The 27,386-nt window shown below is 39.4% G+C and overlaps 1 protein-coding gene across 1 annotated transcript in view; it reads right to left on the minus strand.

Annotated features, from left to right (window-relative positions):
• GUCY1B1 (guanylate cyclase 1 soluble subunit beta 1) overlaps positions 1 to 21,006 on the minus strand; it is a 46,964-nt gene extending 25,958 nt beyond the window's left edge. Inside the window, exons 1-4 of the mRNA XM_074822963.1 lie at positions 20,915 to 21,006; positions 20,515 to 20,588; positions 2,835 to 2,935; positions 1,702 to 1,820 (exon numbers count right to left, since the gene is read on the minus strand). Of these exons, the coding sequence (XP_074679064.1) occupies positions 1,702 to 1,820; positions 2,835 to 2,935; positions 20,515 to 20,588; positions 20,915 to 20,917 (297 nt within the window). The 5' untranslated portion in view covers positions 20,918 to 21,006. The remainder of the gene's footprint in view (positions 1 to 1,701; positions 1,821 to 2,834; positions 2,936 to 20,514; positions 20,589 to 20,914) is intronic.
• Positions 21,007 to 27,386: the final 6,380 nt, after the last annotated feature.

A 27,386-nucleotide genomic window follows, 5' to 3' on the forward strand; every position in this document is an offset into this window, starting at 1 on the left:
CTAAAAAGTACACTTCTGGCACATCTACCAATACATTAGTCCTATTAAAATTTACAGAAGTATATAATAACTAACATCATCTGTTAACACTGAAATTCAAACAAAGCAGCTTAAAATACCATCATTAGAAGAATATAAATGTAAGCTGTTCACGCTTTTACAGAGGTTTGGTGTGCACTACAAACATATCCAGTCTTTTATCATCATACATGGTAAGTAATGGAAAAAGAAGTATACTTTATGGGAAAGGGGATGAAGGAAAGCAATAGGGAAGGACTGGCCCATGCATGTGTACCCAAAGTGACGGAGCAATGGGCCAGCTACACCTTTTTTTTTTTCCTCCTCCCCTATTCTTACTCAAACCTAACCACAACTTCAGTATATAAATCATCTTTAAAAATTACATTTATCTTAAGGCTTCCTTTGAGGGCAGCCTATGAATGAAGCTATGAAATATAAAGGATGTCACATCCCATAGACAGACAATGGTATACACATCACACACAGTATGCACATGCTGGAGCATACACATACCCTGTCTGTCTGCCCAGTAATTACACTCCATGGGTTTATTCAAGAAATCTGGGTTGACTACATCTAAGATGCTCTGGAACAATCCAGATTTTGGGGCAGGTCATGAGACACAGAAGTAAATATTCTAATAATTCAGAAAATTATGCACTATGTTCTTTCCACTTATTATTGCTGGACAGATTTTAAGGGAACAGATGACAAGAGGCTGATAAATTTCCAGTGAAAATCAATAGAGATTTGACATTCAGCTTTTGGGCAATCTCCTATGAAATCTTAATCAATTCAGTGTTTTTAAAGTCATTGCAGCACAGAGTTCTCTCCCAGAGTGATATATATCACAAATTTTAAATCCAAAGTGGTTTTTTGTAGTGAACAATTTTCAGGTGACAAAAAAAAGGAAGTGCATTTCTTCTACACTTAGAAATCACAGTTTAGAGAAGTCACTACATTTCTCCCATGCTACTGAAAAATCGTTATAATTTTGTTTTGTTTTACAGTGCAGTATCACACTGTTCTGCAGCTAGGAAAGCACAAAAATTGACTTAAACACTGCTCTTCTATCCCCCCCTCACGGATGATCATGTCTTAGACATAAGCTGTGTATGAGCCCTATCTCTGTACATAATGTGTCTATAATTAGTCAAAGAGAACTTAGGAGAAGAAATATACTACAAATCTGAAGACCACATTTTCTGTTATTATAAACAAGGTAAGACTTTTCACTTAACACACACAGGCCAATTTGAATTGGTGGGGTTTTTCATGTTTCTTGTACTCCATACTTTTGTTACACATGAAAACTTCTGTTCAAAACTTTCCTTTGGAATTTCAAACAAAATTTTAGATTTATGAATGCCTCTGCAACCCCATCTTACCTGCCTTCTCACTCCTTTTTAATGAAATTGAACAGTCGAAGATGCTATGGGAAAATTATTATTCTATCAGGTAATTGAATAATATATTAACTGAGAGGGAAAGAGAACAATGCCAAAACTGCTGAGCGGTGGCAAGCTCTATAGAATACCAAGGAAGAAAGTTTTCAGACACCTCTCCACAAATAACTGGAAGATTATACAGCACAACCTGTATCTCCAAATCTAAATCTGATCTGTTGACTAGACCACACTTCTGTTTGGTATCTGAAATAACTTGGCACAAAATTCTTACCTGCAAAAACTCTCTGACATTTGAGCCCAATACACGTAGAATTGTATCATAACCAGATTCTTGACAAAACACAAAAAACATCTTCCCAAACATCTGAAGAATCTCCCCAGCATTTAGATCTAGTTAAAACAGGAAAATATGACTCAGTCTAAACACTGCATTTCATGCACTTTGCTTACTACTTTAGTCTCATATTCATAAATAAGAAAAACAGTACCTAAACTCTACCCAGATACAGTAGGTCAAGAATATGAGAAAAACGAGATTCAGGGTCCACATGGTAAATAATGAGTATTCAATACAGGAATTTCATTAGGATTTACCAATTACCATTATGACTTTGCCACATTGTGCATTTCACACATGTATACATTTTAGATTTTGATACAGGTAAGACATGACTACTTGAAAATAAAGGAACTCAGTAGTGCTCGCCTCAGGGAAGTTACTTCTGGTTTGCAATAGCATGAAACCACATCAGCTGCTCCAGTTCAACAAAACTACTACAGTCATCACAGTCTTACAGGTTCTTGGCTAATTACTGATTCAGAATAAATTCATACCGTGCTTGGGTCTGCAGATAAAATAATGCTCATGCGCATAATTCTATCTTTTAAACCCCAGACCAGAGCTGCAATGATTGAAAATGAATGAGACCCAAATCAACGGCAAATATGAAATGAGATGTGCCCATGTCACAGATATTTTTGTAACTCAGCAGGCTTGTTCAGCAGAGAGATCAAGGATTCATTCATGGGCTGCTCTTGCAGCAGTGGTTGAAACCTGGGTGTATTGGCAAGGTAGTTACAGCCATATATTGTTACTTCACATTTCCTTGTAACTGACCATGCTCTGTGGATGAGGTATATTACCGCAGTTTAAGGTGTACCTATGACTTGGAATACTTTGGAAGTAATAAGTATCACTTCAAGAAATAAAAGGAATAACAGTATCTTAGATAAATTTTTTTAAAAATCCTTATTTCTGAGATTTAAAAAAAATTCTCTCTTTGACCAATACCCTATTTTCACTTCCTCTGTGCTAAATCCTGCCTCTCTCTGCTACACAGATTTTTGGGGAGGGGTTTATCTTTTATGTGATGAATGGGCAAAGAATATATCCATATTACTTACTAAGGACCTTGCTTGCAGCTGCAACCAGATCATAGGTTTTGGAATCATCATAAATTATTCTGACAAGAAACTGCCCTTCTTCATCCAGCTGTGCCTCCTTCCTGAAAAGAAAATAGAACAAAAACTTTTTGGCTAAGGAAGAAGCACCATATTGATAAGTCAATCATATATTGCTTGGTATTAGTCTTTTAAATAAAATAAGTTTGTAGGTTCTACCTTTAAGAAGTTACTTAAAATAGAAAATTAGAAATAAATCTGTTCCATATTGCAGAGCCATTAAGGTACAATATAAGTATTTCAGACCACATGTGTTCTGAAAATAATAATTAGCTGTGAGAAAATAAAAACGAATTTTCAGTACATAGCCTTACAAAGAAGTTGCTGAACTAATAAATACAGAATCTGCATTTTAAAATAGGAGAATACCCAATAATCCAGCCCAAGATGGGTTCTTTAAACACTTTTTAAGGAAGTGTTTTCATTCCTTCCAATTTTGATTACACTTTATTTACAAAAGGCATGGGATGTTTTTAACAACCATTTGCACATATCTTCAAAGAGGAATCTAAAATCCAGATGTTGGTACCTAATCAAATACCTTTTTTTTCAGAATTCTACACATGCCCAGTAGATAGGAAGAAAAAAAAAAAAAAGGATGCTAGGATTTTGTAACGCCTCATTCTAGCATTGCACATCAGTTCTTCATGAGTAAAGTGTCACCACCTAGCCAAAGCCCAATAAAAATATACATTTCTTCACTAAAGAAAAGAATTCTCAACCCCAGGTTTAAGACAAGGCTCATGTATATGTCACATGCACACTTACTACGGCTGCTAAGTAAAAAACCAAAACAACTCCTATGTTTTTCAGCATCATTTATTCTTCTTTCTAGGTTGAACACTGAGTCAGCAGCTCGTCCAAAAGGCAAAACAACTCTGTAGGCTATTTTTTTTTTTCCTAAGGAAACCAAGTTGATATCCCTAGGCAATGAACTGTGGCACCTTACAAGGGTTGCATTTGGCACAAGAGAGTTACTGGGGAGGGCCCGCAAGTGTCTTCCTCCTTGATTTACCCCATGTGCTTAACACAGGAGCCAGGCTACTAGTGCTGCAGTGGTGGCTGAGTCCCAGCTCTTGGGAGGAGTACAAGGACATGGACCCCAGGACCCTGAAGGCCATCTGCCCCATGTGGCTGGTCCTGCCGCGCATAGAACATGCCAATGGACATGGCCCCAATTCTGCCCTGTTGCAAGTGCAAGACATATTCTGTATTTTCATCCCCTGGCACATTCTCCTTCAGCAGAGAGTGGGACATGCAGGGAGCACACTGCAGTCTCTGATGAAACCATGCTCTGTTTGTTGAAGTCCTCATCTGGCAAAGGAGCACAGCCTCCCTTCTCAGTGTATATTTTTTTGTAACAGCTGATCATGTTCTGTGGTCTTGCCTACAATGACCCTCTACAGAGACAATGTGCTTTGCAGAAATAGTGACAAAAGAGGAGACATTTGCAGGTACTCATTGTCTAATTTATGTGCTTAGAATGTATTTTAGCTCAGCAAACCTAATATGATCATGGCATGGACAGCATCTTTGCAGGTGGAGGGTCACAGCTACCTCATTAAAAAGAAAATATACCCTTTCATCTAAATGCAGCTCTATGCTGCATAACACTTCAGAAAGACAAAAGAAAGGCGAAGAGGTAGGAAAGCCTAGAAGAGAATGACTGAATCATGCCGTCTTATGTCACACCAAAAAAAAATTAGTACAGGGAGCTGGTTCTTCAGAAAAAGCCTTAGAATTAGATAAAATATCAAAAAGGCAGACAATGAGGTAGTTTTTTTATAAAAAAATAAGCACATGTCATGCAAATCAAGACATTCATCAATTCAGGACTGGAATAATTCTTTTTCTAATGTACAATGAAAGAGAATCATCAATAAAAAATTATTAACTAGTACCATGGTAATGAAGGGCTTTTACCAGATTAGGACACAAATGTTCCTTGAGATAAGGCTCAAATATACACATTAAGAGCCAGTATTTCTAACTGCTCTAAATTTCTAATGGTCATCAGAGGAATTATAATCCTATAAAAAGTAGATTCTAAATCTGCTATGTAAAATCCTATATCACCTTTTACATCAGAATCTTTGTCCCCATCATCACAACATGCTCAATCATTAATCAAAACAAAAGTCTTTGACTGAAACCTAGATTCTAATTTTCTAGAGCGGGCATAATATATTTTAAGAATGAAATAATACAAAATAATAATGCCTGCTCAACAATTCAAGCATTTACAAGTTGTAGTGGAATTATCCAGCCATACAAACAGACCATTTCCTGTGTTACTCAAAGGGGAGAGAGGTCTGAGAATTAAGTACTCTTGTTCATCTTAAAACTGCTAGATGGCAGATGGTACTGCTGACAAGGCCTGATTCCAATCTCATATGGCAGTATTCTATTGACCTAAATGAAATTATTTGTCATTTAACCCTCCAATTAATAATCATCACTCTTTAATAATTTGTTCAGTATCAACGAAGTCTGGAACCCGTTATCTTCTTTTTCCTCTTCATCTTCCTTTAATCTTGCTCATCACATTCTTCCTGCTGACCAGAAATTATACTATATTGTTTTTATATTTCAAAAATGTATCGACTTTTTAAAATTAATTAATGAAGTGTTGTAACTGCTACCTGAAATATACATTTCTATACTCACTCTATGAATGGGTGTAACGAGCTAAAAACAAGCTAAGCAATCTTCCTAAAGTAATATGGCAAGGCTATAAGGGAGGTGAGACTAAACATCCTACATAATTCTGCATAAAAGGAACATCATTTCCTACTGAAGGGCATGAAAAACATTAATAAGCTTAATGGGGGTGTTTATTTTCATACTCCAAAATAGTACTTCTAGTCCTCTCCCCCCTCCATTCTCTGAAAATTTCAGATCAGCCTGAAGGATACTAAGTCTCACTGATTCCTGAAAACAGCTCCCATGCCACATATTCCTTCTTTTCCTAAGTAGGAGGAGAGCTGGAGTTATTAGTGGGAAACATTGTCTTGAAGCATGTGAGGTCAGTCAGGGACAAGAAGGTAGAGTTTACATTTCCTAAGAACTGAACTGGAATTAATATTAGAAAAGAAAACCATCTTGATTCTTTGATTCTCATACCATGATATGCAACTGTTATGTAACTAAGTCAGATACAGTTTGGAGGGAAGTTTGCGAAGGGCGAACAAACTTTCCCACATCTCTGATACACACTGTGTTTTCTTTTAGTCTCTCTGATCTCGGCCAAACCACAAAGGATAACGCACGCATCTGGAAAAGCAATGAACATCCTCAAAAATACTGCATACTTGCACAATCCAGTAGACAACAGTTTTTGAGTGTGAGAATTTTCTCTATTAAGAATTGAATCTGATGACGCTGGTATCTCTTACAAAACTTCTTACATTTCCTTCCAATTGCATTGACTGGAACTTTCCCTGTTTCCTTCTTTGTGCCAAGACACGCTTCCCTTTTTCTTATTTTGTCTTTAGTTTACTTTGTCATACTTTTTATTCAATGCCTGCAGTTTCTCTGATGCACCGCTTTTTAAAAGCACCACTGGGTATTTCAATGCCTATTCCATTTAGATTATTTTAGCTATTTTGTTTTTCTCCAGTTTTCTCTAGATCCTTTGGATCACTTAGCAGCCATCTTTCCCATTAAAATAACTTTATTGATAAACAAAAAATAGTTCAATTAGCAATCACATCTGCATTCCTTGGATATAATTTTCTGGGACGAAACTCACTGCTCTAAGGCTTCACTCTCCCTCAGTATTACCAGTCTTGTCAGGCATTCCAGCAGCACAGGAAAAGGACCCAGTGCTTGTACTGCAGGCAAATACTCCAAAACAAAACAAAACAATGTCCTGGCTTTTAGTTATTTTTATTTTAAAACAGAGAAAAATATATTTTAACAAATGCAATTCAACAAAAGCTGATCTCATTTTGAGAATTTTTTTCTAGAAAACTTGTCAAATTAGATATTTACTCCTGCAGGGGATTACACTCCTCACTCAAAACCATGTGGGCAAAAATCTCTTTGCTTGTCCTACAAATATGGCAAATCCCATGACAATGTCAGATCTAAACCTCTGTCAAAAGATTAACTGCCTTTTTAAAAGCCTGTGCTTGAAAATTATTGAATTCCAGAACTTTTTTCTTCCTTTTCAGGACAATTCCTTTTCCATACCTCTAAGAGGTATGTGCTGGTACATTCCAATCATTTAGCTTGATGCTGAGCTGAAATATAATTCAGTTAGATATCTGTTTTTCTGGGTTATTTTTCTGCTGGATGGACTTCCCTGTCTGCTTCATCACCTGGTCACAGAAGTTGTTGTGCATACAGAACAACGTGTAGCCAGACAGAGTGGCTGAGGACAGGATAGGAGGTTCAGTGAAGTCAGCTGAAGCCTTTCCCCTGCCTCCAGTGAGCTGGGTCTGCAGCTTCGGAAGCCTTTCCGCCTCCCTCAGTGATCTGACAGTGTGAGAACTTCAGAAAGTCCTCCTCTCTGAAATATTTGATTAGCCTTAAGACTACATGTGATGGTGAAATGCTGCTGTAAGCTTATCCAAAATGGTCAATGCAATGGGAAAACACTCCTATTTTTACAGGGGTACTTCTCCTTCAGTAAGTCTACAAAATTGCAGGTCCTCTAATGAACTTGTTTCAGAAAGCATAGCATCACAGCTGTCAGCACCAGGGAGGCTGACCATGATGCGACCAACAGCAGCCTAGGAAACTGAACAAAGTCATTGAAATAGTCATTCAGGTGAATGGGCAATCCCTAAATTGTTTCCTCATGGCTGCAGTTCTCTCAGCTAATTACCTGACCCCTACCTGATCTACCAAGGCTGCCTGCATTTACACTAAGGAACTGGTTCTACAACAAGGGTGATATGAAGAAATACAGGATACTGTTGTGAAAACTGTTATAACAAATACTAAAAGTGGAGCTGCTTTGTCAGCTTTGCGGAGCTGCTGTGGTTGACTGTCCATCAACAGTAATTCCTCCAGTGTGACACAGCTGTATTTAACTCCATAATCTATGAGGACCATGTATGAAAACAAACCTGTCTGTGTGGAACAAGAAGGTATGGCTACAAACCTAAGTATGTGAACTTCAAAAGAGCAGAAGGCCGCAACTGTTCTCATCTGAACAGATTCCCTCTCCTGGCTGACAGATGGTTCATGAGCTGGGGTTAGAACTGCAATATAACATGGTATCTTTAGATACAAAGAATTTACATTTGGCTGACCATATTTCATAGAAAACTTCATAATCCATAGCTTTATGAAAAACTGTGGCATTTCCCTTCAAATGCTGCAACCTTTATTCCCAGTTTTTGACCAGATAAAATTATGGGAGTAAATTAGCATAACTAATGTTTTCTGCAAACCATGGTGTTTGATCACAAAGGCACTAACAGTAATAACATGTTGGTGGCTTTCTTAAGGGCTTGACTGGAAAAGAGCCAAAAGCAACAAGCTCTGGCAAATTCCCAAGCCCTGGTTAATTCTTTAGTGAAGGAGCAGCACTACAGTAGCAAACTTTTAACTTTTATATGGCCTTTCTTTCAAAACAACTTCTAAGTCAAATAGAACAGAATTTACAATTAATGTCTCATTTACATTTCTACAGACAAAAGAAGGGTGGGTTTTGCTCCCCAGTAATTTTATGTTCAAAACTTAAAAAAAAAATCCAAGATTTTAATGCTGTTGTCCAAACTGACTCCTGTTGTCAGCACACGGCATGTGATATTTCATGGTTCAAAACTTACATCCTATGTTATGCCTGTCCTAACTGCTACAGTCTGGCAGACCTTTTTATTTACTCTAGACTAATTTTGAATGATTACACAGCGCTATTCAAATTGTGGGAAACAGATTCCAGCCCAGACTTTTCTAAAATGCTGTTTTCCTCCAGAATGTTTATACTATCCAGGTTAATGTGAGGAAGTTTACTTGAGAAAGAAGAACTTTAACCATTGCACCATGGAAAATAACACAGCTATATTGAGGCCATTTTTCACATACAGGTTTGACCCTGAAACCAATGGAAAAATTCCTATTGAGTAGATCAAAGCAGGATCAACTCTTAAAGCAGCCTTTCCTCCATCAGTCATGATAACACCCCCCAAACTGCTGTTGGTCTAGCAGCACAGAACAGTGTTACAGGCGATACTATGTGTGTACAATGGGTGCTTTGAAAATCTTTCCCATTGTGAAACTAGTTTAGTATTTGAAAACACACTACTAATGTTCAAAGGTAATGTTAATAATTCACAGAGATGGATGAAATGCTAAGTGTGGACAAACATTCCAACAAAAGCCATTCTTAGAACAGATCTTGCACTGCAGATTTTTAAACCACAGATTGCACACATTTTTATTTCAATAGGGGAAATATTTTCTCTATTTTGATGTAGTAAGGATTTTTTTTGCCATCTTTAGAGACTACAGACAACACAGTTGGACAAGATGCCACATCAGGTTGGTCTTACTTATATAGCCCGTTATGCACAAAGTAGATTTTAATGTAGTTTTGCAGTCAGACTGTAGCATTTAAAGGGAATTTGAATAAATCATAATCAAGACGAAGGTTGCTGTGGTCAGAACTTTTTTATTCCTGTGAAGTAGCACTTGCTATCCTGCCTCTGACAAGTCAGTCATTAAGCTGGAATTAAGAAAAAAAATTCTTACAGAAAAAGAACTCTTCCCATTACAGAACTGTGCATGCAGTAAATACTGAGAAAATATAATGGATACAAACAGGAAAAAAAGATGGTACAAGACTGCATGGAACAATTACTTTCTATCCTGAAGATGCACAGGCTTCTCTGTGATACAACAACATTATTATTTAGAAGCTGCTGGTGTCCCTTTAACAGATCATCTAGTGTCCCAAAAGCACAACTGGTTCTCTTCCTATCAAAACTCCAGTCCGAAGTGCATGCCCTGGGTGTGTCACCTTGAACACACCACAACAACTGCCAGTTCCAAGACCACCTCTATGACTTCTTCCATGATAGGTATTGTTTCTGTTGGGACTTTTGCCACCATTGTGCTTAACTATTCTTCATGTACCAAGGATGGAAAAAGTGCTCATTAAATTGAAGAGACGTCAAAACAATCTTAATGACAAAATAACACTACTGCACTTAGAAAACCCAGCACGGTTCTGATCTCACTGATAGGAGCACGTCAAGTTTAATTCCCTTCCAAGAGTAACACTATTAAACAGAATTACATGTGTCAGAACTAAAGATGGTATCAGTGAAACCAGAACCATCACTTTGCAGATCTTTTACACTAAAATGGCAAGCTCACTGCTCATTATATTACTTCACAGATGGTTTGTGTTTTCAAAATGCTTCTCATCTTTGTTTCATGTTTCATAAAGATGCTTTGCTAAAAATTATTAAAAATATTGAACCGCTCTTCTCACTCCTCCCAAAAAAAAAGAAAATAGACTTGTACATGTTGTGGATGGTCCAGAGATATTTTAAAACACCCAGCTGGGAAAAACATAAATTATATTAAGTTACAAGATTAAATAAAAATGGGAATCTGTCCAGGAAAATGACGTTCTGGGTAAAATAAATAGGTGTATTTATAGACTTCAGAGTTCTGAGCTATTTCCCAGTTTTACAGGCTGGATATGAGAGTGTTTAATGTAAGTTTTCAAAACAAGATAATCCTAGAAGATACAGTTAACAAACATACAAGTTCTTTGCTACTATTCCAAATACTAAAAATATTATTAAAAATATAAATCTAGTATTATTTTGCTTCCTTTTACATAAATGGACTAAAAGGATTAGTATTTTTCAAAATATTCTTCCAAGCATTTCATTTATAAGAGTGAGTGATACAACACCTGGTATCCTGACAGGTCTGAAAGCACTTCCCAGTTCTGCAAAGTACCTGAGAGATATTGCAAGAACAGTCACACCATGTTCCACGACATGCCACTATTTCCTTTTAGCCAAGTCTTTCCCAGACGAATTAAAGAATTTGGCATCCACACAGTTTAAACTCTTGACCTCCAAGCAGGTCCTTCTGCTGTGAGGAACTGAAGGAGCAGGAAGTGTAGTGTCCTGATCCTACAAATCTTATGAATATTAACCTCCAGACCCATGAAGAATCATTTATTCAGCATCAGTTTTAAGAAAACTTGAAAAATACTGCTTAGAACTTCGGAACCATATGAAATAAGGACTTAGAAACGTAAACAACAATAAGTGTTCCTACTTAATGTCACTTTCTGGATAAACACTCACTAGTGTTAAGAGGTGTATGGATTAATAAAATTAATCTATTGTCCTTTCACCACTAATGGCTTTCCAAAGTCACTTTCTGACATCTATTTATAAGTAATCTGTATTTTTTTCAAAATTGTTATGAGATTGATTGAACAGAACACTCCATCTTCAGCACTGTGTAAACCCATGTGGTGCTAAGGAGGCAGCAAAAAAATCAATTTTCATGTTTTTTCACAGACCACTGCAATTAATTATAACTGAGTCTTGTATCAGAAGGCTTGTATCAGAAATAGCGTGGCCAGCAGGGACAGGGAAGTGATCTTACCCCTGTACTCGGCACTGGTGAGGCCACACCTCGATGACTGTGTTCAGTTTTGGGCCCCTCACTACAAAAAGGACATTGATCTACTCGAGTGTGTCCAGAGAAGGGCAACGAAGCTGGTGAAGGGTCTGGAGCACATGTCGTACGAGGAGCGGCTGAGGGAACTGGGGTTGTTTAGTCTGGAGAAGAGGAGGCTGAGGGAGACCTCATCGCCCTCTACAACTACCTGAAAGGAGGTTTGCAGAAAGCTGGGGATGAGCCTCTTTAATCAAGTAATAAGAGATAGGACAAGAGATAATGGCCTCAAGTTGCACCAGAGAAGGTTTAGACTAGATATTAGGAAGCATTTTTTTACAGAACGGGTTGTTAGGCATTGGAATGGGCTGCCCAGGGAGGTGGTTGGAGTCCCCATCCCTGGAGGTGTTTAAGAGCAGGGTTGACATAGCACTTAGGGATATGGTGTAGTTGGGATCTGTCAGTGCTAGGTTAATGGTTGGACTAGATGATCTTCAAGGTCCCTTCCAACCTAGATGATTCTATGATTCTATGAGTCCTACATGAAGCAAACCAAGTATGGACTTCCAAACTAAAACTCTAGTAAATAGCCTATTTTTTCATAGGTGTTCATGGTAAAAAGACAATTAAGATAATTAACACAGTATGTCAGCAATATTTTTGGGCATGAAAGAATCAGTAACTTTAGGTAAACTGTAAAGCAAGCATTCTTTATAATAAATTAGTTGTGGGCTGGGAAAGGGACATACCGAGCAAGCTCACAGCAGTTCAACAAAGAAGGATTCACATGGGACCGATTAACACCACTGCAATATACAGCTATACATGGCTATGTGGTAAGATTCATAATCCCCCCTGTTAGCCACCTGGACTTTTCTGACAGTTCTGGGAAGAGAAGTACATAAGAAAGGAATAGGAAAGCCAACAATTTGATGGGAAAAATCCCAAAGGCATTAAGAGGATCATAAAAAAATTGAAGCCCTAGGCACATCCAAACCTACACTTGGATGTTTAAAAGGAGTTTGGCACCAAGGTTCTCTTGCAAATCAGCCCTTGTTGAGAAACACCACAAATAACTAGAAGGCTTTTCATTCCCTTCAACTATGCATGATAACTAAAAGAAATGCCACACCTCACATTCTGTACAGATCTTTGATTCTTATCTCCTGTTTAGTTTGCATTTTTATTGCCCAGGACACACTGTGGTTATGTATATATAATACGCACACACACACATATACATACACATAAATATTTATATGCATATGTATCTACAAATACAAATATAGTTTCTTCAAAAACTTTACATTCTAAGCTGATGATTATCCATCTTCTCTCCTAGCAGAAGTGACACTGTTAACACTGTAGACATATTGGTATAGACTATGGTACTGCTTTACATGCTTTTTAAAGGGTTGCCCTATATATAGAAACTACGGTCAGCTGAAAACAGAAAACATGACATTTTCCAGAATGATTATGAAGAGATAAAATGAGTGTCTCATAAAGAGCCATAAGCATTTGATTAGCTTTTTTTTGTTGTTCTGTGAAAACAGGAAAGATGGATTCGGGTACCACTTATACCAACATTAGTGAAGTCTGCTCCAAGCCACTTCTGCTGCCTCTCCCTGAGCCTGCATGACACAACCTACCAGTCACACCCCTGAGTCCACACAACCTGTTCCTTTTCTTCCAGGCTACCAGTTCTTTCAGTACTGAGGCCAGATCCTACTCAGTTAATGCACAACTACTCCGTATTTTATTTTATCCCATTCATCGATACATAACCTCAGGCTTGATTTACAGCATAGTTTTCAAATCCAGCTCTGAAAACAGAATGATTCCCTTCTAACAAGCCTTCCTGTAGAATTGATCCCTACAGTATTTGCATGCACAAGCATTAATTTGCTCTCCAACAAGCTTGTGAGCCAAATTATTTTCATTTTAAATGGGCAAAACTACCCACAGATCAAAGAGGTTTGATTAATTTTGGCTGCCCAGTTTGAGACAGGTGGACCTGCTTTTTCAAGGTACTCAGCCCTTTTTATGCTCAAAACACAGCTTTCATGGACTTTACATGCCACCAGCATCAGACCTATGAGTTACCTGAATTCCAACACCTCTTAAGAGTTTACTGTTCCAACTTGTAACAACAGTCTCTCATCAGAGCTTTTGTGCATATTTTTCTAGGTTTTGAAAAGGCAAACTATACTATAGTATGAATTATTATTCCATCTAAACATTGTGCTAAGCAACAGTAATAGGCCCAAACCTTGATTTTCACAGGATTTGTCAACAAATGTAAATTTGCTGGTTTTGTGTTTTGCCCTATTAGTAAGCAGAAAAAAACATCTTTGAGAGGTGACATTCTGAACTCAGTATATGGACACAGTAATTCAAGCAAGTGCCTTTATTCTGCAGCTACAAAAAGTTTTTTATTATTTGCTTTGCTTAAGATGTGTAAAAATGGGCAGGTTCTGCTATGCAAGAAATTCCTAGTAAACAAGGCGAGTTTAAAAAAAATCCAATTCTGTCACCTGTAAAAATCCTGTAATATATATTCTTAAAGGCAGAGTTGAGTAGATTTTCTATTATATTATTTGGTTTTATATTATTTACTATTTTGGAATACAACTGCAAATAAAATTAATCAGAATATCACATCCTGTCAATGAATTTGCAAGGATCTAAATTCTAGTGGAAGTCAGTGGAAGACATTTTTAAATGCATAAATGAATAAAAGCATCTACCTTTCCTGGCTTAACTAGTCAACCTGCAACAACACTGATGTACCTAACTGCTAGGAATGCCTTAAAAAATTTACTCAATAACATGTATCACCCACATTTTACTGCAAACGTCACACTGAGTTACTAAAGTCTGACCTGTTAACCTTCACTGATACGATGCAGAAGTTTCTGTGTCTGCTTAGTTTTCTAAAGGCAAGTGATAGCCCTGCAGCTTATTTCACTCCTCCAAATTTTACAGAATTTCCTACTTCAGTTGAACCCAATTTGAAACTGAGGAGACAAGCTTTCCACTTACATTGTGCCAGGATAATTTCTCAACCCTCAGTTTTAACCACAGCAGGACAGTTACAGAAAACAAATTGTAAAGAGTCAACTAACCTGAAGCCTTAGTAGGTGTCCTGGTTTAACCAGGATAGGGTTAAGTTTCCCCAGCAGTGGGGGGGAGCTCTAGCCGGGTTATTCAGATACCATGCGGACGTCACATCCTGGCAGGTCACATTTTTCCTGGCGCGGAGCGCGGTGCACTCGTGGTTTTGTACATCGTGCTTCAAACTGCTGTATTTGGTAGCTATTTTGCTCTGTTCATTGCTATCACCATTACTGTTATTGTTATTGTTGTTGTTGGTTGTGTTGCTATTGCATTGTTGTATTAAACCTTTCCTTATTTCAGTCTTGGGGCTTTGTATTTCACTCCCTTTGTGGGGGAGGGGCAGCGGCCGCGTGGTCTCAGACCCCGGCAGGGGCTAAACCACTACAGTAGGTGATAATGTGTGAAGTCTGGGGGAGAACAACAAAAACCTCCTTCCTCATAGGACAAGTGATTGACTTTTGCTCTTCCTTAGTGTGCACTTCAGATCCTTGGGTCCATGTAAAGTCTGTGCTACCCAGCAGGCTCCCTGGACCTGGAATCTTGTCATGCAAGAGCATGTGTGGACAGCACATGCCAGCCTAACCCACAAAAGGAGGACAAAAATGGCAAAGGCAGGATGATGCCTTCATTTACATTAAGCACTGAGCACCAGGAAAATAAGACTATTACTTGCTTTCTGCATCCCACACTATGGTACAGCCAGCAAAGGATACATGGCTCTTGGGGCACAAAATGCCTATTTTGCTACTGTGCAAGTTTCAACACAGATATTATTTTCTAGAATCAATTAAAAGTAGTTGAACCTCTATCTAGTTACTTTTTGCAAACACACAAATTTTCAACTTCTCTTCTAGTTCTTCCATGCTCATCAGGCTACCCATGTTTTTGTGGGGTCTTCTACCTAGAAACAGAAGGAAGATGAAGACTGCTGTTGACTGGTTGTGCCATTTCATTTCCCAAACCCAGATCTTTCACGTACCTCTATAGGAAAAATATAATTTATTATACAGTGTTGTGATTAAGCATTTTAATGCATTTCTTAATAAGATATTTGAGTTCTCATTCCCTTTCTTGGCAACATATGCAAAAGTGTCATGGTTTGAGCAACTAACCTGACCTAAACTTGGATTTAGGAGCCTGTGGGAAAACCCTGTATTCATTTAATTAAATGATACTGTTGGGAAACACAGTAATAAATGACTATGTACATACTCCCTGCTGACAACATTGCTCTAGCTCCCACAGACTGTTCTGGAGCTGTTTCAAGAAGACATCCCTGTTAATGCTTGTTAGAAAATTAGCCTTTAGAGCTGCTGAATAGAGTCCTCAGAATTTCCCATATACTGGCTGTTCAGCTCAGCAAGATGTGACACCTGTTGCAGAAGAGCCCAGATTTTGCCATGATAGAAGCCCCTTTCAAATATATGTAACCACAGACCTGTTTAAATATGTCCACCACAAAATATACCAGAGAAAACAGAACTTCATAAGCCTTGGATTTTATTTTTTTTTAATGCAGGTAATTTCTCTGTTTTGTTTTGGACAGGCACATAGACAGTAATTCCACACACACTACTTACTAACACATTCACACACTACCATATCACTCAGCAGTATATATTTGGCCTTGATCAGACATGAGCACACAACTGCATGCATGTGAGAATGGTCAGGCTGGGCAATTTTTAGTTTATGTTGGCTAGGGCTTATGTTGGCTGCAGAGGAACTGAAGATATCTAATGCCAAAGGAATCCTGAGAACCATCTTTTCAAGTCATTACAAGTGTGGCCGCAAAATCTGAACTAACCCTCTGGATGTAATAATGACAAAATAAGGGATTTGAGAGACGTTTTCTCTTAAGCAGGGAAGGCACAAATCAAAAGGGTCTTCTCAGCAAAAATGTGGTTAACAGCTCTAAGTAACAGTTTATTTACTAATAACTCTTTGCAGAGCTAGTGGAATGCTGATCAAAGAATCATGTCTCCATGTATTCCAGGTCCTAAGACTCCCAAGGACTGAAGGAGTGAACTACAATGAGAAGTGTATACACAGCTTAAAACTGCCAGTAAGCAAAAGAAATTGTTATGCTGAACCATCTTCACCTTCCACTAAGAAAAATCTGCTACTGCAGAATTCAGCAACTGCAGGACTCTCTCAAGTGGCTCTCGCTGCCCCTCTCTCATCCAGCTTCACTAAATCCCACTAATGCTTCTAGGGCTTCTTAACAAAAAAACTGTCCACAAGCCCAAATTCTCAATTCTATGAGTGGTAGCCAGAGAAAAACTAAGGAGAAACAAATTTTTGAGACTTTGTGGTTGAGAAAATGAACACAGGCTTCATAAACCTTTTATCACTCATATGCCATCTTTCTTCATCATATTTTGAATTCAACATATTTGGGATCAACAATGTTGGTTCAGAAATAGATGGCTTTGAATTGTTTTGGGTTTTAAGCATTTTAATTCTAGTTCTTCAGCAAAACCAAGCCACATTTCTATTGAGCCAGCAAAATTGATATTCAATAAAATTTCAGAGTATATATTGTAATTTTTCCATGAGCTTATTGCCTCATTGTAAAGGTTGCCTGATGTGTTAAAAAAAAAAAAAAAAAAAAAAAAGTCCATTGTTTAGTTATGCTCTGTTTTAAAAGTGGATAAGAAACCATGGAGTCTAACTTTTCCAGTAATTCTACTCTGGGACATTTAACAACAAAATCAGTATGTATCTTGTTCAGATAGATCATGGTTTCACAAGAATGCTGAAAAAATGAATGAAATAGCAGAAATGAGACTTGAAATCACCATTCTGACTCAGTGAACAGTAAGTGATGGCAACGAAAACACCACTCTCATAACAGCATTAAATTCAACTATTTGGTCTCCCAAATTCTGTATTTAAGAACTTCATTCAATGTCACTTTCCTCTGAAGAAGCTACAGAAGACAAAAGTTTTCATGCTTCACACGGAGCATACCCTTCCAGTTCAGTATTTAACCTTTCTGAATGTGCTTTTTTGAAGTATGACCCATTTTCTTTACTTCAGTTTATTCAGTTCTATGCTTTGTTTTCACTTCTATCAATATTAAGTGCAAATTCACCCACTGGCATTTCAAAATCACTCAGCAATCACAACCCACCACTCTGCAATGCTGATTCACAGCTTCTGCAGTGACTTCAGGGAGAACGAAACAGCAGTATGTGATCAGCTCAACATAAAAAAAAAAAAACAACTAGATGCCCAATTTTTTACTGATCTACCCAGAGGCCTTTCTGTTTTACAGAAAGGCTTAAGTTGTTGCAAATCCAACCACAGTAAGTGTAAACTTCCTCTCATTTTTTTTTTTAAACAGCCAAAGCCTGTTGACTTCAACAATTGCTCCTCCAAGGCAATCATCAGTAATTCAACTGATTCAACCCAGCATGCCACAACACTGGTCTGCATCTTCCCATTGTTTCCTAAATCACTAACAGTTCTAACAAAGCCTCTGAAAGAAGTCTGTATTTGCTTACAAGGTAAAACCTTTAACCTCTTCCACAACATCTCTCTAAGTGCACCACAGGAACTTAAAGTACCTAAAACAACAAGCATTTAGTGGCTATCAGCTGACCCTGCACCACCCCCTAAACCAGCACCACTATAATCTGTTCCAGTGAGCTATGTAGGTGTTTGTTTGCTGGTTTTTAAACTCTAGGATGCACTACTTTTTAAGAAATCCTGCTGAATAAATACCCTGTTGCAAACACCTTTTGCATTAGGAGCTATGGCGGCTGTTGCATATACGTTGGCTCTTTCTTGCAGATCATGTTCCATTCTTCTTTTTGGGTGGTGTTCTGGTACAGCTTCCTTCCAGAAAGCCATCTTCTCTGTGAGTTAATAGCAGAGTCTAGCTGTTGGGCTGCTACAAGACAGAAACATTTCTCAGCTGAAAACCAGAAATGGGATGTAGCAGCTTTGTGAATTTTCACAGCTGGCCTTAGCAAAATATTTCATATCTTTCTATTAAATTTCTTCAAAACGTTAAATGACCAATACTCCTCACAGGCTTTAGTTATCTTCAGTATTCTATTAGGTGTGTGAAAAACCTTAGAGATAGGATGCATCAGGAATTATGACAGGGTTCTGACAGGCTGCAGCATGATCCTGTACTAGAAGATGAAACTTTGTATCTTCTCAGAGGGATTAATTTTAAATACAAATTCTGTTCAGTGGGTAATCTGGAGCATAATACTCAAAGACACCTTGCTAAGGATGGCATGCCAGGAAAGTGTGAACATTCTTCATTATATTTTATACATATTTATTATAATTTTCATGGGAAATTATATACGTATCAGTATTATTTTTTATTAAGTCTCTTAACTTACATGTGTCATATAAAACCAGTATCAAACCATAAGAATTCAAAATAGATCAGTGTGTTTAGATAAGGTATGTAAGAAAAATAAACTTATATAGCTCACTTAACTTACAGCACAAAACTGTGCGGCATTCACTGAAGACTCATCTACACAATCCATAGAACTGCATTTGCAAAGACTAATTTACAGATTAACTGTCAGAGATCGCTGGAACAGTGAACGTCTGCTAAACCAGAGCTGTGGACTCCCCATCTCTGGTGATTTTAAAGACTCAGCTAGGCAAAAAGTCATAGCTGAGCCCTGATCTAGTGCCACTAACAGTCCTGGTTGAAACAGAGACTGGATTACATGAACTCCAGAGGTCCCTTCCAAACAACACTTTTGATTCTCTGATTTCATGGTACTGCGTAAGATTAGCACATTCTTAATGAATGGATTAATGAAAAAAAGTGTCATGGTCACAAAAACTTCACTGTCAAGACCAGTCCTTTAACCCCAAAAATTGTATTAGGACAATGGCAAGACGCTACATTGACATATTAAAAGTGGCCCAAAATAAATGGGAGAGAGGAGTATAGAAGAAGGTGTCCAGTTGAAAGAAGACCACTTTCTCCAAGTTGGATAATCTACTTCTACTTATGAAATCAAGAGATCGTATTAAGCCCTTTCTTCTAACTACATAGTTACCTGAAGCCTTACAAAATAAGTTTACAACTCCGTAAGCATTTATGTCTTCTTAAAAATATTTCTTGTAGTATTGCCCAAGTATCAACACCACCATATTTATGGTAAATAGAGTTTTATTTGCACTACCCATCTCAAACTTTTTGTGAAATCTCACAAGTCATCAAAAGTTTAAAGTAAAGACAGTAATCCCCTTGGAAAAATGCCATACTGCCAGACAAGCAAAGGCTGGACCCAAGAAATCAGGTTCAAGACAATAAAGCCAAAAACATTCCTATACATACATTCTTATATGTATTTCTCTATAGCGGTGACTTTTTTTTTTTAATTTCAAGCTAAGCACATTATCAAAATCTCACACTAGTTTTAGATAGAGTTTACTAGCTAAAAACTGTATTCCAGTTCTTTCAGGAATGCAATGAGCCATTAACTGTTGCACGGTTCAGCCGGTAGTCTGACTCAAGGAAGGGCTTCCATGGTTTCTGGGGCGTTTTACCTGCACGTTATTTTTGCCATATACTTTGTATAATCGAGGGCACCGGAGGGATCAATGCCACCTCCGCTGCGGCTCCTGGAGATCAGTACGGATGGAACAAGGCGGGTCTCTGCGGCGTTAAGAAAGGCCCCGAGAAGGACGAAACACGGCAAGAACCGTGCTGGTCTTGTCACGGCTGAGAGCCACCTCCTGGGGACTGCTGCCAGCCCACGGACGTTTATACAGACCTGCCGGTACCGGAGAGCCGCCGGGCCGCGGCCGCCCTGCCGAGGTATCCCCGCTGGCGGGCGGCCCCGGCCCCCGGCCCAGCCCGCCGCCGTGCCGGGCGGAGGGACACCCACGCACACGCACACGCACTTACTTGATGTCCTCCCAGACAGCGGGGCCGTAGTTGCGGATGACGAGCAGCTCCAGGGCGTGATTGACGAAGCCGTACTGCGGGGCAGGGCGAGGCGGCGGCACGGTCAGGCACCGGGCGGGGGAGCCCCTTCCACCACACCGCAGCATCCTACCCCACCCTTCCCACCCCACCCCACCCCGGTGCCGATCTCCCCGCGGGAAGCAGCCTCTCCGAAACACCCCCCACCCCCCCATCTTCCACAAAAACAAAGGGCTGGGGCCCGGCTCCCCTCACGGTTCCCTCTTCCCAAGCGGATTCAGCCTCCACCCTCCCACCATGGGCCCGGGCGGACCGGACCGGACCGGACGTCCTCCGGCAGCCCCAGTCTCCCGGGTAGGGGCGGTGGCCCGGCGGAGCTCACCATGGTGCCGCCGCCACCCCGCAGCCGCCGCTGAGCAGAAAATCGGTCCCGGTCGCCTCACCACCTCCCCCGGCCGCCACCGCCCTGAGTGGCATCCGCCGACAGCCAACGGCGAGCACGGCCGCCACTCTAGGATCCAATAGCGGCCGCGGCCGCCGTGCTCTCCTCCAATCAAAGCCGGAGGCGGGACTGCGGGTGGCTGTGGGATGCGGGGGGTGGGCGCGTGGGAGTGGGAGCCAGGGACGCGAGGGCCGCGGGCAGCCGCTGCTGCCGCCCCGGAGCTCAGCGCGGTCGCGGAGCCGCCTGAGGCGCCGCTGCCCGTGCCCAGCGGGAAGGTGGCGGCCGCGGGCTGGGCCGGCTGCCCTGGGAGCTAGGTGGGATCCCTGTGCGCACTGGCAGGTCCGCGGCTCGCCCTGCTGCTCCTCAGGTGCTGAGGCGGCGGCGGCCGGCGGGATAACGGTGTTTGCTGCTGCGTCAGGCCGACGCGTGTGGGCGAGGGAGGAGGGACGGGCCCAGGCAGCACAGCCATCCCTCTCGTTTTTATTTTCCCCCGTGCTCGCCTCAGCGGAGAACCTTTCGAACCTCTTACAGTTTCCTACGCATCAAAAAGGATTTTCCAAAGACTCTCCAGCTGGGGTTTTGCCTGGCACTGGGCCAGACGATCAGTCGAAATGCCGGGCAGGTTCCCAGCGGCTGGGCAGGTACGTGTAGGGCAACGTGGGCTCTGCTGTCAGTGCCCTTTGCAGTAGTTGCCTTCGCAGGAACAGAAATGCTTCCTCAGTTGTTTCATATCCCAATGCAGCTGCTTAGCTTTTAGGATGATAAATGCCCCCTCTAAAGTGAAGAATGTGAGGGGCAAAATGGTTGCAGACACTTCTGTTTCTGTGCATTTGTTTTTCAAAGGCTAGTGAAATTAAAAGCATAATGAACGCTTTCAGTAATGGTTTTTGTGTGTTGTTGTGTCCTTGTCAATGTGAATAAACACTGCATTGTATCAGTAGCCTGCTGCATACGGATTCTCAAAGGGTTCTCCAAGTAAGGTATGACCCTTACAACAGGAGTTTTTGAGCAGAGGATTCATTAATGCCAAGGGCAGTTCAGAAATAACATGCTGTCGTCATATGTTACCATATACGTGGAACAAAAAAGATAGTGCAGCACTTGAAAAACCCATTTAGTTTAAAGCCCTTTGTACCATCTGAAGACCTGGCCTCAGTGTATGAAATAAGAATCCTGAGGAGACTGCTGAGTTTTTTGCTTGCTTAAAAAGAATCAAAAGATATTCAAGAGGTAATTAGATTATCTAGGAGGATTATAGGATGAATACTCGATGGACTACTACTGTAGTAGCTCTTGGGTAGAGACCTTGCTACATGAAGTCAGTAGAGCCATAGATGATAATCCAGATAGATTCTAGATGTAAATAAAATTGCAAAAGTTCAGTCCTTCGTAAGATAGTGCAAATAAGTTTAAAATTTGAACTGTTCACGTACTTCACAAAAAAAAAAAAAATAAAAAGACAAAGATGGAGTATGTGTACTGGAACTTCCATGTAAGTTAACGAGTGACAGCATTTTAAATCTTTTAAAATCTCATCTATTGCTTGGTGAACTTTTCAATATGTGTTAAGATCTGTTAAAATTGCTAGTAAGTGAGAAAATAAATTACGGGTGGATAGCCATTAGAAATTTGGCAAACATGATCTCAGTAGGCATTCTAAGAACAGTAGACGGAAACCCTGTTTTTAGGTCACATGGGCATAATAATCAATTCTTGTTAATTTAACACATTCCAAATCTACTGGGAAAACCAATTCTAGATTTTTTAAAGTATGACCAAGAACAAAAGTTTCAATATAACCAGTTAAAACCATACAAATAATATGCTAATTTTGAAGGGAGGAAAGAAAATTTTTAGATGAAATAACCAAACTACTTGTTGAAGATATCTGTGTAGAAAACAAACAAAAGCTGAAGAGATGCAGATCTCTCAGAATCTCTTCCATATCCAGGAAATTGGCAACTGAGATGATGTAGTAAATCATGCTGTTGTAATCAGACAAAAGGCTGTATTTCCCTATAGCTGAGGAGGGTCACTAATGAAGGGTACATCAGGTCACCATCTACTTTTCCTATTTGGTAGGAAGGAAGTTTTGTGAAAATGGAAAAACATATCCTATAATACCAATGTTGTAGTTACGTGCCCTGTGTAATCTAGTGTGTGCCTATTGGAGGTGGTAGTGAATCTACACTACTGGAAGATCAAAACACCTGGGAGTTTTGCTCTCTGATGTTGTGTAATCTTCCTCTTCACACACCTATAAAATAGTTTTGAGGCTACAAAATATCAAGGAAGTCCTGACAGCACATTCCAGGCAGGAAACAGGAAGACTGGATTGAGAATCAGTGTGAACAACATCCCCATTCTTCGTAAGTTTTAAGGGACTCCACTTGCTCACTCTGTATATGGGGCAAACCCTCATGCTCACAAAATTATACTAGAGAGGTTACATAAAATTCTTTTTGGGTGTAGTTTTTGGAAAGTATATTATCCTGGCAATTTTATGTACCTGCGTGACGCTTTTTCAAAAGTGCTGATATCTGCAAGGGTCAGAATTATTTTAGACAATTGCAAAATTGCCTTTCTTCTGATTTGGTTCAGGCTTGGTAGGTTGCATTTGCAGGCTGTTCTTGTGATTAAGCCATTGTAATACAAAATGGAAGTTCTAGCATCCAAGGTGAGATTTGTAAAATGTGAACTGAAAACAGCATGGGCAAAGTTAAAGCAGACAACGATTGATTTAGTTTTCTAAAACAGGGATCCCCTTTTAAAAGTTTGGAAGATGCCGAATTAAAGAATTCAACCAAGCGATTTGCTGAGAGGGACCAGCCTCCATTCCAGATGCCTGCTGAATCAAGACTCTCTGGTAGGTCTTAAGCAAGATTTGGTTTCAGCTGAGGGAGAGTCTCTAGGTCAACATGGTAAAGTACATGTCAGACTAAGCTGTTAATACTGGGCTGTGTTTTTCAAGGCCCAGCATTACTAGAATCGGGACTAACAGTCACATGGATTATGCACATCACACAACCATTTGGACTGTATCTGATGCACTTCCAGCTTATTCACAGTAGCATGCAATCTCATTCCCATTTGGGGACCCTCACACACTAGGTACAGCTCATGACCTGCTGCCCAGCTGGTATTCGGTATTCGGGAGTGGGAGGGTAGCTGTGACCACAACTGAGACATGCATGGGATGAAATGCTGGCGTGAAAGGAGCCTTTTAGAAAGTGTTTTCTGTAACTGAAATCCTACAGCTTGTCCACTTTGTGTCCCCCTGAACATGTTTCTCAGGAGGAATTTCCTGTGCTGGCCATCAGAAAGCCAAAGAGTTGCAGCCAGTGATTACAGGAGAAAAACAACTGCTGTAGTTTTCAAGTGGTGGTATACATGTTTCTTCCTGATTTGAGATGCTGACTTCATCTGGAAATTCTTGTTGAGATCCATGAAAGCAAAAAGAAGCATAGGAGCCTTTTGTGCTGTATGAAAGGGCAGTTGCTGAGACAGTAACTTTGGGAAAACCACTAACTGACCAAGAAAATCTACATTCAGTTCAATATGGTTTGTGTTAATACATAAACATTATAAAAGAAAGAAAGAATTTTAATAAGTTGCATTTTTTACTTTGGACTTTGCTCTTACAGTTTATATTGTTACTATAATCCTGAATAGAAATGCTGCCTTATATGGTATTGCTGGATTTCACTTACTGAAGACAGAGTTACTTTACTGACATCTAACTGAATTATGGGTATTTTCTAGTTATCTGTTTCAACTCATAATGGTCTGAGACTTGGCATTTGGGATTGTTATAATAACACCTCTCAGGTGCAGAAATATGCTCTTTTTAAGATCACTTCAGCAAGATTCATTATTTCTATTGTACCGCTGTACACTATTTCACTATACCATTCCATTCATTTTCCAGTAATAGTATCGACAAGCTGTGACTGAAACAGCACTCAATATGTCAATGCTGTTGTGTAATACAATAAACTGTGTAGATCTGAGAAACTGTGAGCTCTGTTGCATCCTCCTGTAAGAGAAATGTAATCTTAGCAATGCGAGCAAACTAATCATATGTTCAAATCTTCCCTAACATCTTCTGCAATCAGTAGAAAGACCTGCTGATTTTCGTAGGCTTGTACTCCAGAGTTCCTGTGAATGTTATTGTCCTTCATAATTATTTGGCAGGTTTTGTTTGAGCTGAAAAAATCAGAGTGGAAGTGTATCCATGACTTAATCTGCCCCTTTTCACATCCTTGAATGTTACTGCATGTATTTCTCTAGGTTATTTCCCATTACATGCTGTGTGTGCAGGATACTCATATAAACATGGCATTTGTTGGTGTGGTGACACAAGAATTAGTAACTTTGTACTGCTCAGAAGATGGGAAACAATTTCAGCACAGATCTTCGGAGGAGGCCTTATAATGGGGCTGCAAAGCAATATGCTCATTTCCATTTATATTAGGAAACCACTGGCTCGACTTTACTGTCAGCATCAAAAATCTGCTGAAGCAGATGAGACACACAACTTTATAAGGTTGTTTACTTTGGTTTAGAGTCTTTCACAGTTTATTATTTCTTTGACTGGCTTTCCAGCTTCATGTTCCAGCTTAACTGCATATTTAACATTCAGATCCTACTATTTGTGCTCAGGAGAGTACGTATCTTTAAACTGTTGCATCTGGATGTAGCAGATGTTCCAGAACCATTGATTGTCTTCTGTATTTTATTTGTGCTCCTGTGTCAAAGAAATGCTGAGTAACATAAGGCAGTGAGTTTTTACTCTCTCCCTTTGCTCTGCTGAAAAGAACTGCTAGCGAACTCATGCAAATGGATTGGGAAATTTAAAAAAATAATAATAAAAAGCAGCTTGTATCTGATTATTTCCTTCCTATGGAGTTGTGAGCAGCTATACCATCAGAGATAGGTTTAGAGGTCTCTAAAGACTGTTGTGGGCACACATCTTGCAGACTTTAGATGTAGAAAAGAAAATCCTAGCTTTGCTTTCAGAAACAGCCTCAAAGTTAAATTTGGTTCCTGCCAAGCTGATTTCTGATAAACTCAACCATGGCTTTGAAAGCAACACAGTCCCTCGTATGCTATATGGCAAATAGCCACAAAAATTACTGCTGTGCAGGAAACAAAAACTCCCCTTCCACTGCTTTTACAGAACAATGAGTGTGCATAAAGAACGGTAGCAGCTAGAGTGGCCTGCTAGGTTATAGGATGGGTGGGGTTTGAAAAAGGGTCCCTTTGCCAAGATTCAGAAAAAAATCCTCTTAATTCTGATGGCTTTCAGCTGGAAATACTGATTTTGCCTCCTGTACTATCTGCTGCAGCTGTTTCTGCACAGAATGCAAAAGAAAATGATGGGAGAAATAAACTGGGTTTAGGGGAGGTCTGAATTCTTCCTTTGTAGGATTTCACAAGAAAAAGTAGATCTGTCCTGGGGCTCGATTATCTGTGCACTTCACTGTTTTGTCAGTTTCTGTGAGTTCATTTGCTTTGTTTTTACACAGTAGTTCAGCAAGAAAACATCATCTCTATTCTAATTGCACTTCCTCTGACACCAGCAATGAGAATTTTTTTCCATCATCTCCCTGAAATCTTATCAGGTCTTGCCTGAATGAAATAAAATTAGTTGAATTCTTTTGCTATAGCTTTTACTTTATCTGTCTCACTGTTAAGATTCAAAGGACCCACTTTTTATATATTTCAAGGGCCATTTACACCACTTTGGTAAAGAAATTTCAGTGTGATAAAAACATATCTTCCATCACATAGTGTATATGTGAACAGGAATCAGCCCCACAGACTCTTCATGAACTAATAAAACAAAAATTCGCATTATAACAAAACCATTTCTGGAGATAATACTAAGGTATTTGTATATTTATATAAATAGCATTGCATAGTCTCTGAAGACTTTCACAATACCATAGAAGATACATATTATACAAGACATCAGCTTAAAAAACCCTTTTATTTCCTTGCAAAATTTCCCAGTGTTATATCAGTTAAATTGCTTTCCTTTTGTTTATCTCAATTTGCTTATCAGCTTTCTGATTCCATTTTTGCCATTGGCTTTAATTTAAGTGAAGATTAGTTAAAAAGTGAAAGTGCTATTTAAGTGAAAGGATTAGCTAAAAGTAACTGTCCCTTATTAAATACATATTTCATTCAGCAAAAAACTTAAACTGAGGAACAGCTTCAGGGAGACCTAAATTCTTAAATTATGCTTAAAGCTAAACATAGACTTGTGGATTTTTTTGCAGAACAGGTCTGAATGCAAGTACATTTTAAAGCACTTTCTTGAATGATTGTCTTAAATACGTGCTTAAATTTTATTTACTTCACTGAGATTCAAGCATATTGCTTTATGTGTACACTTAAGCACTTTATC

The sequence above is a fragment of the Strix aluco genome, chromosome 4, assembly GCF_031877795.1.
Source record: "Strix aluco isolate bStrAlu1 chromosome 4, bStrAlu1.hap1, whole genome shotgun sequence".
Classification (NCBI taxonomy): Eukaryota; Metazoa; Chordata; class Aves; order Strigiformes; family Strigidae; genus Strix; species Strix aluco.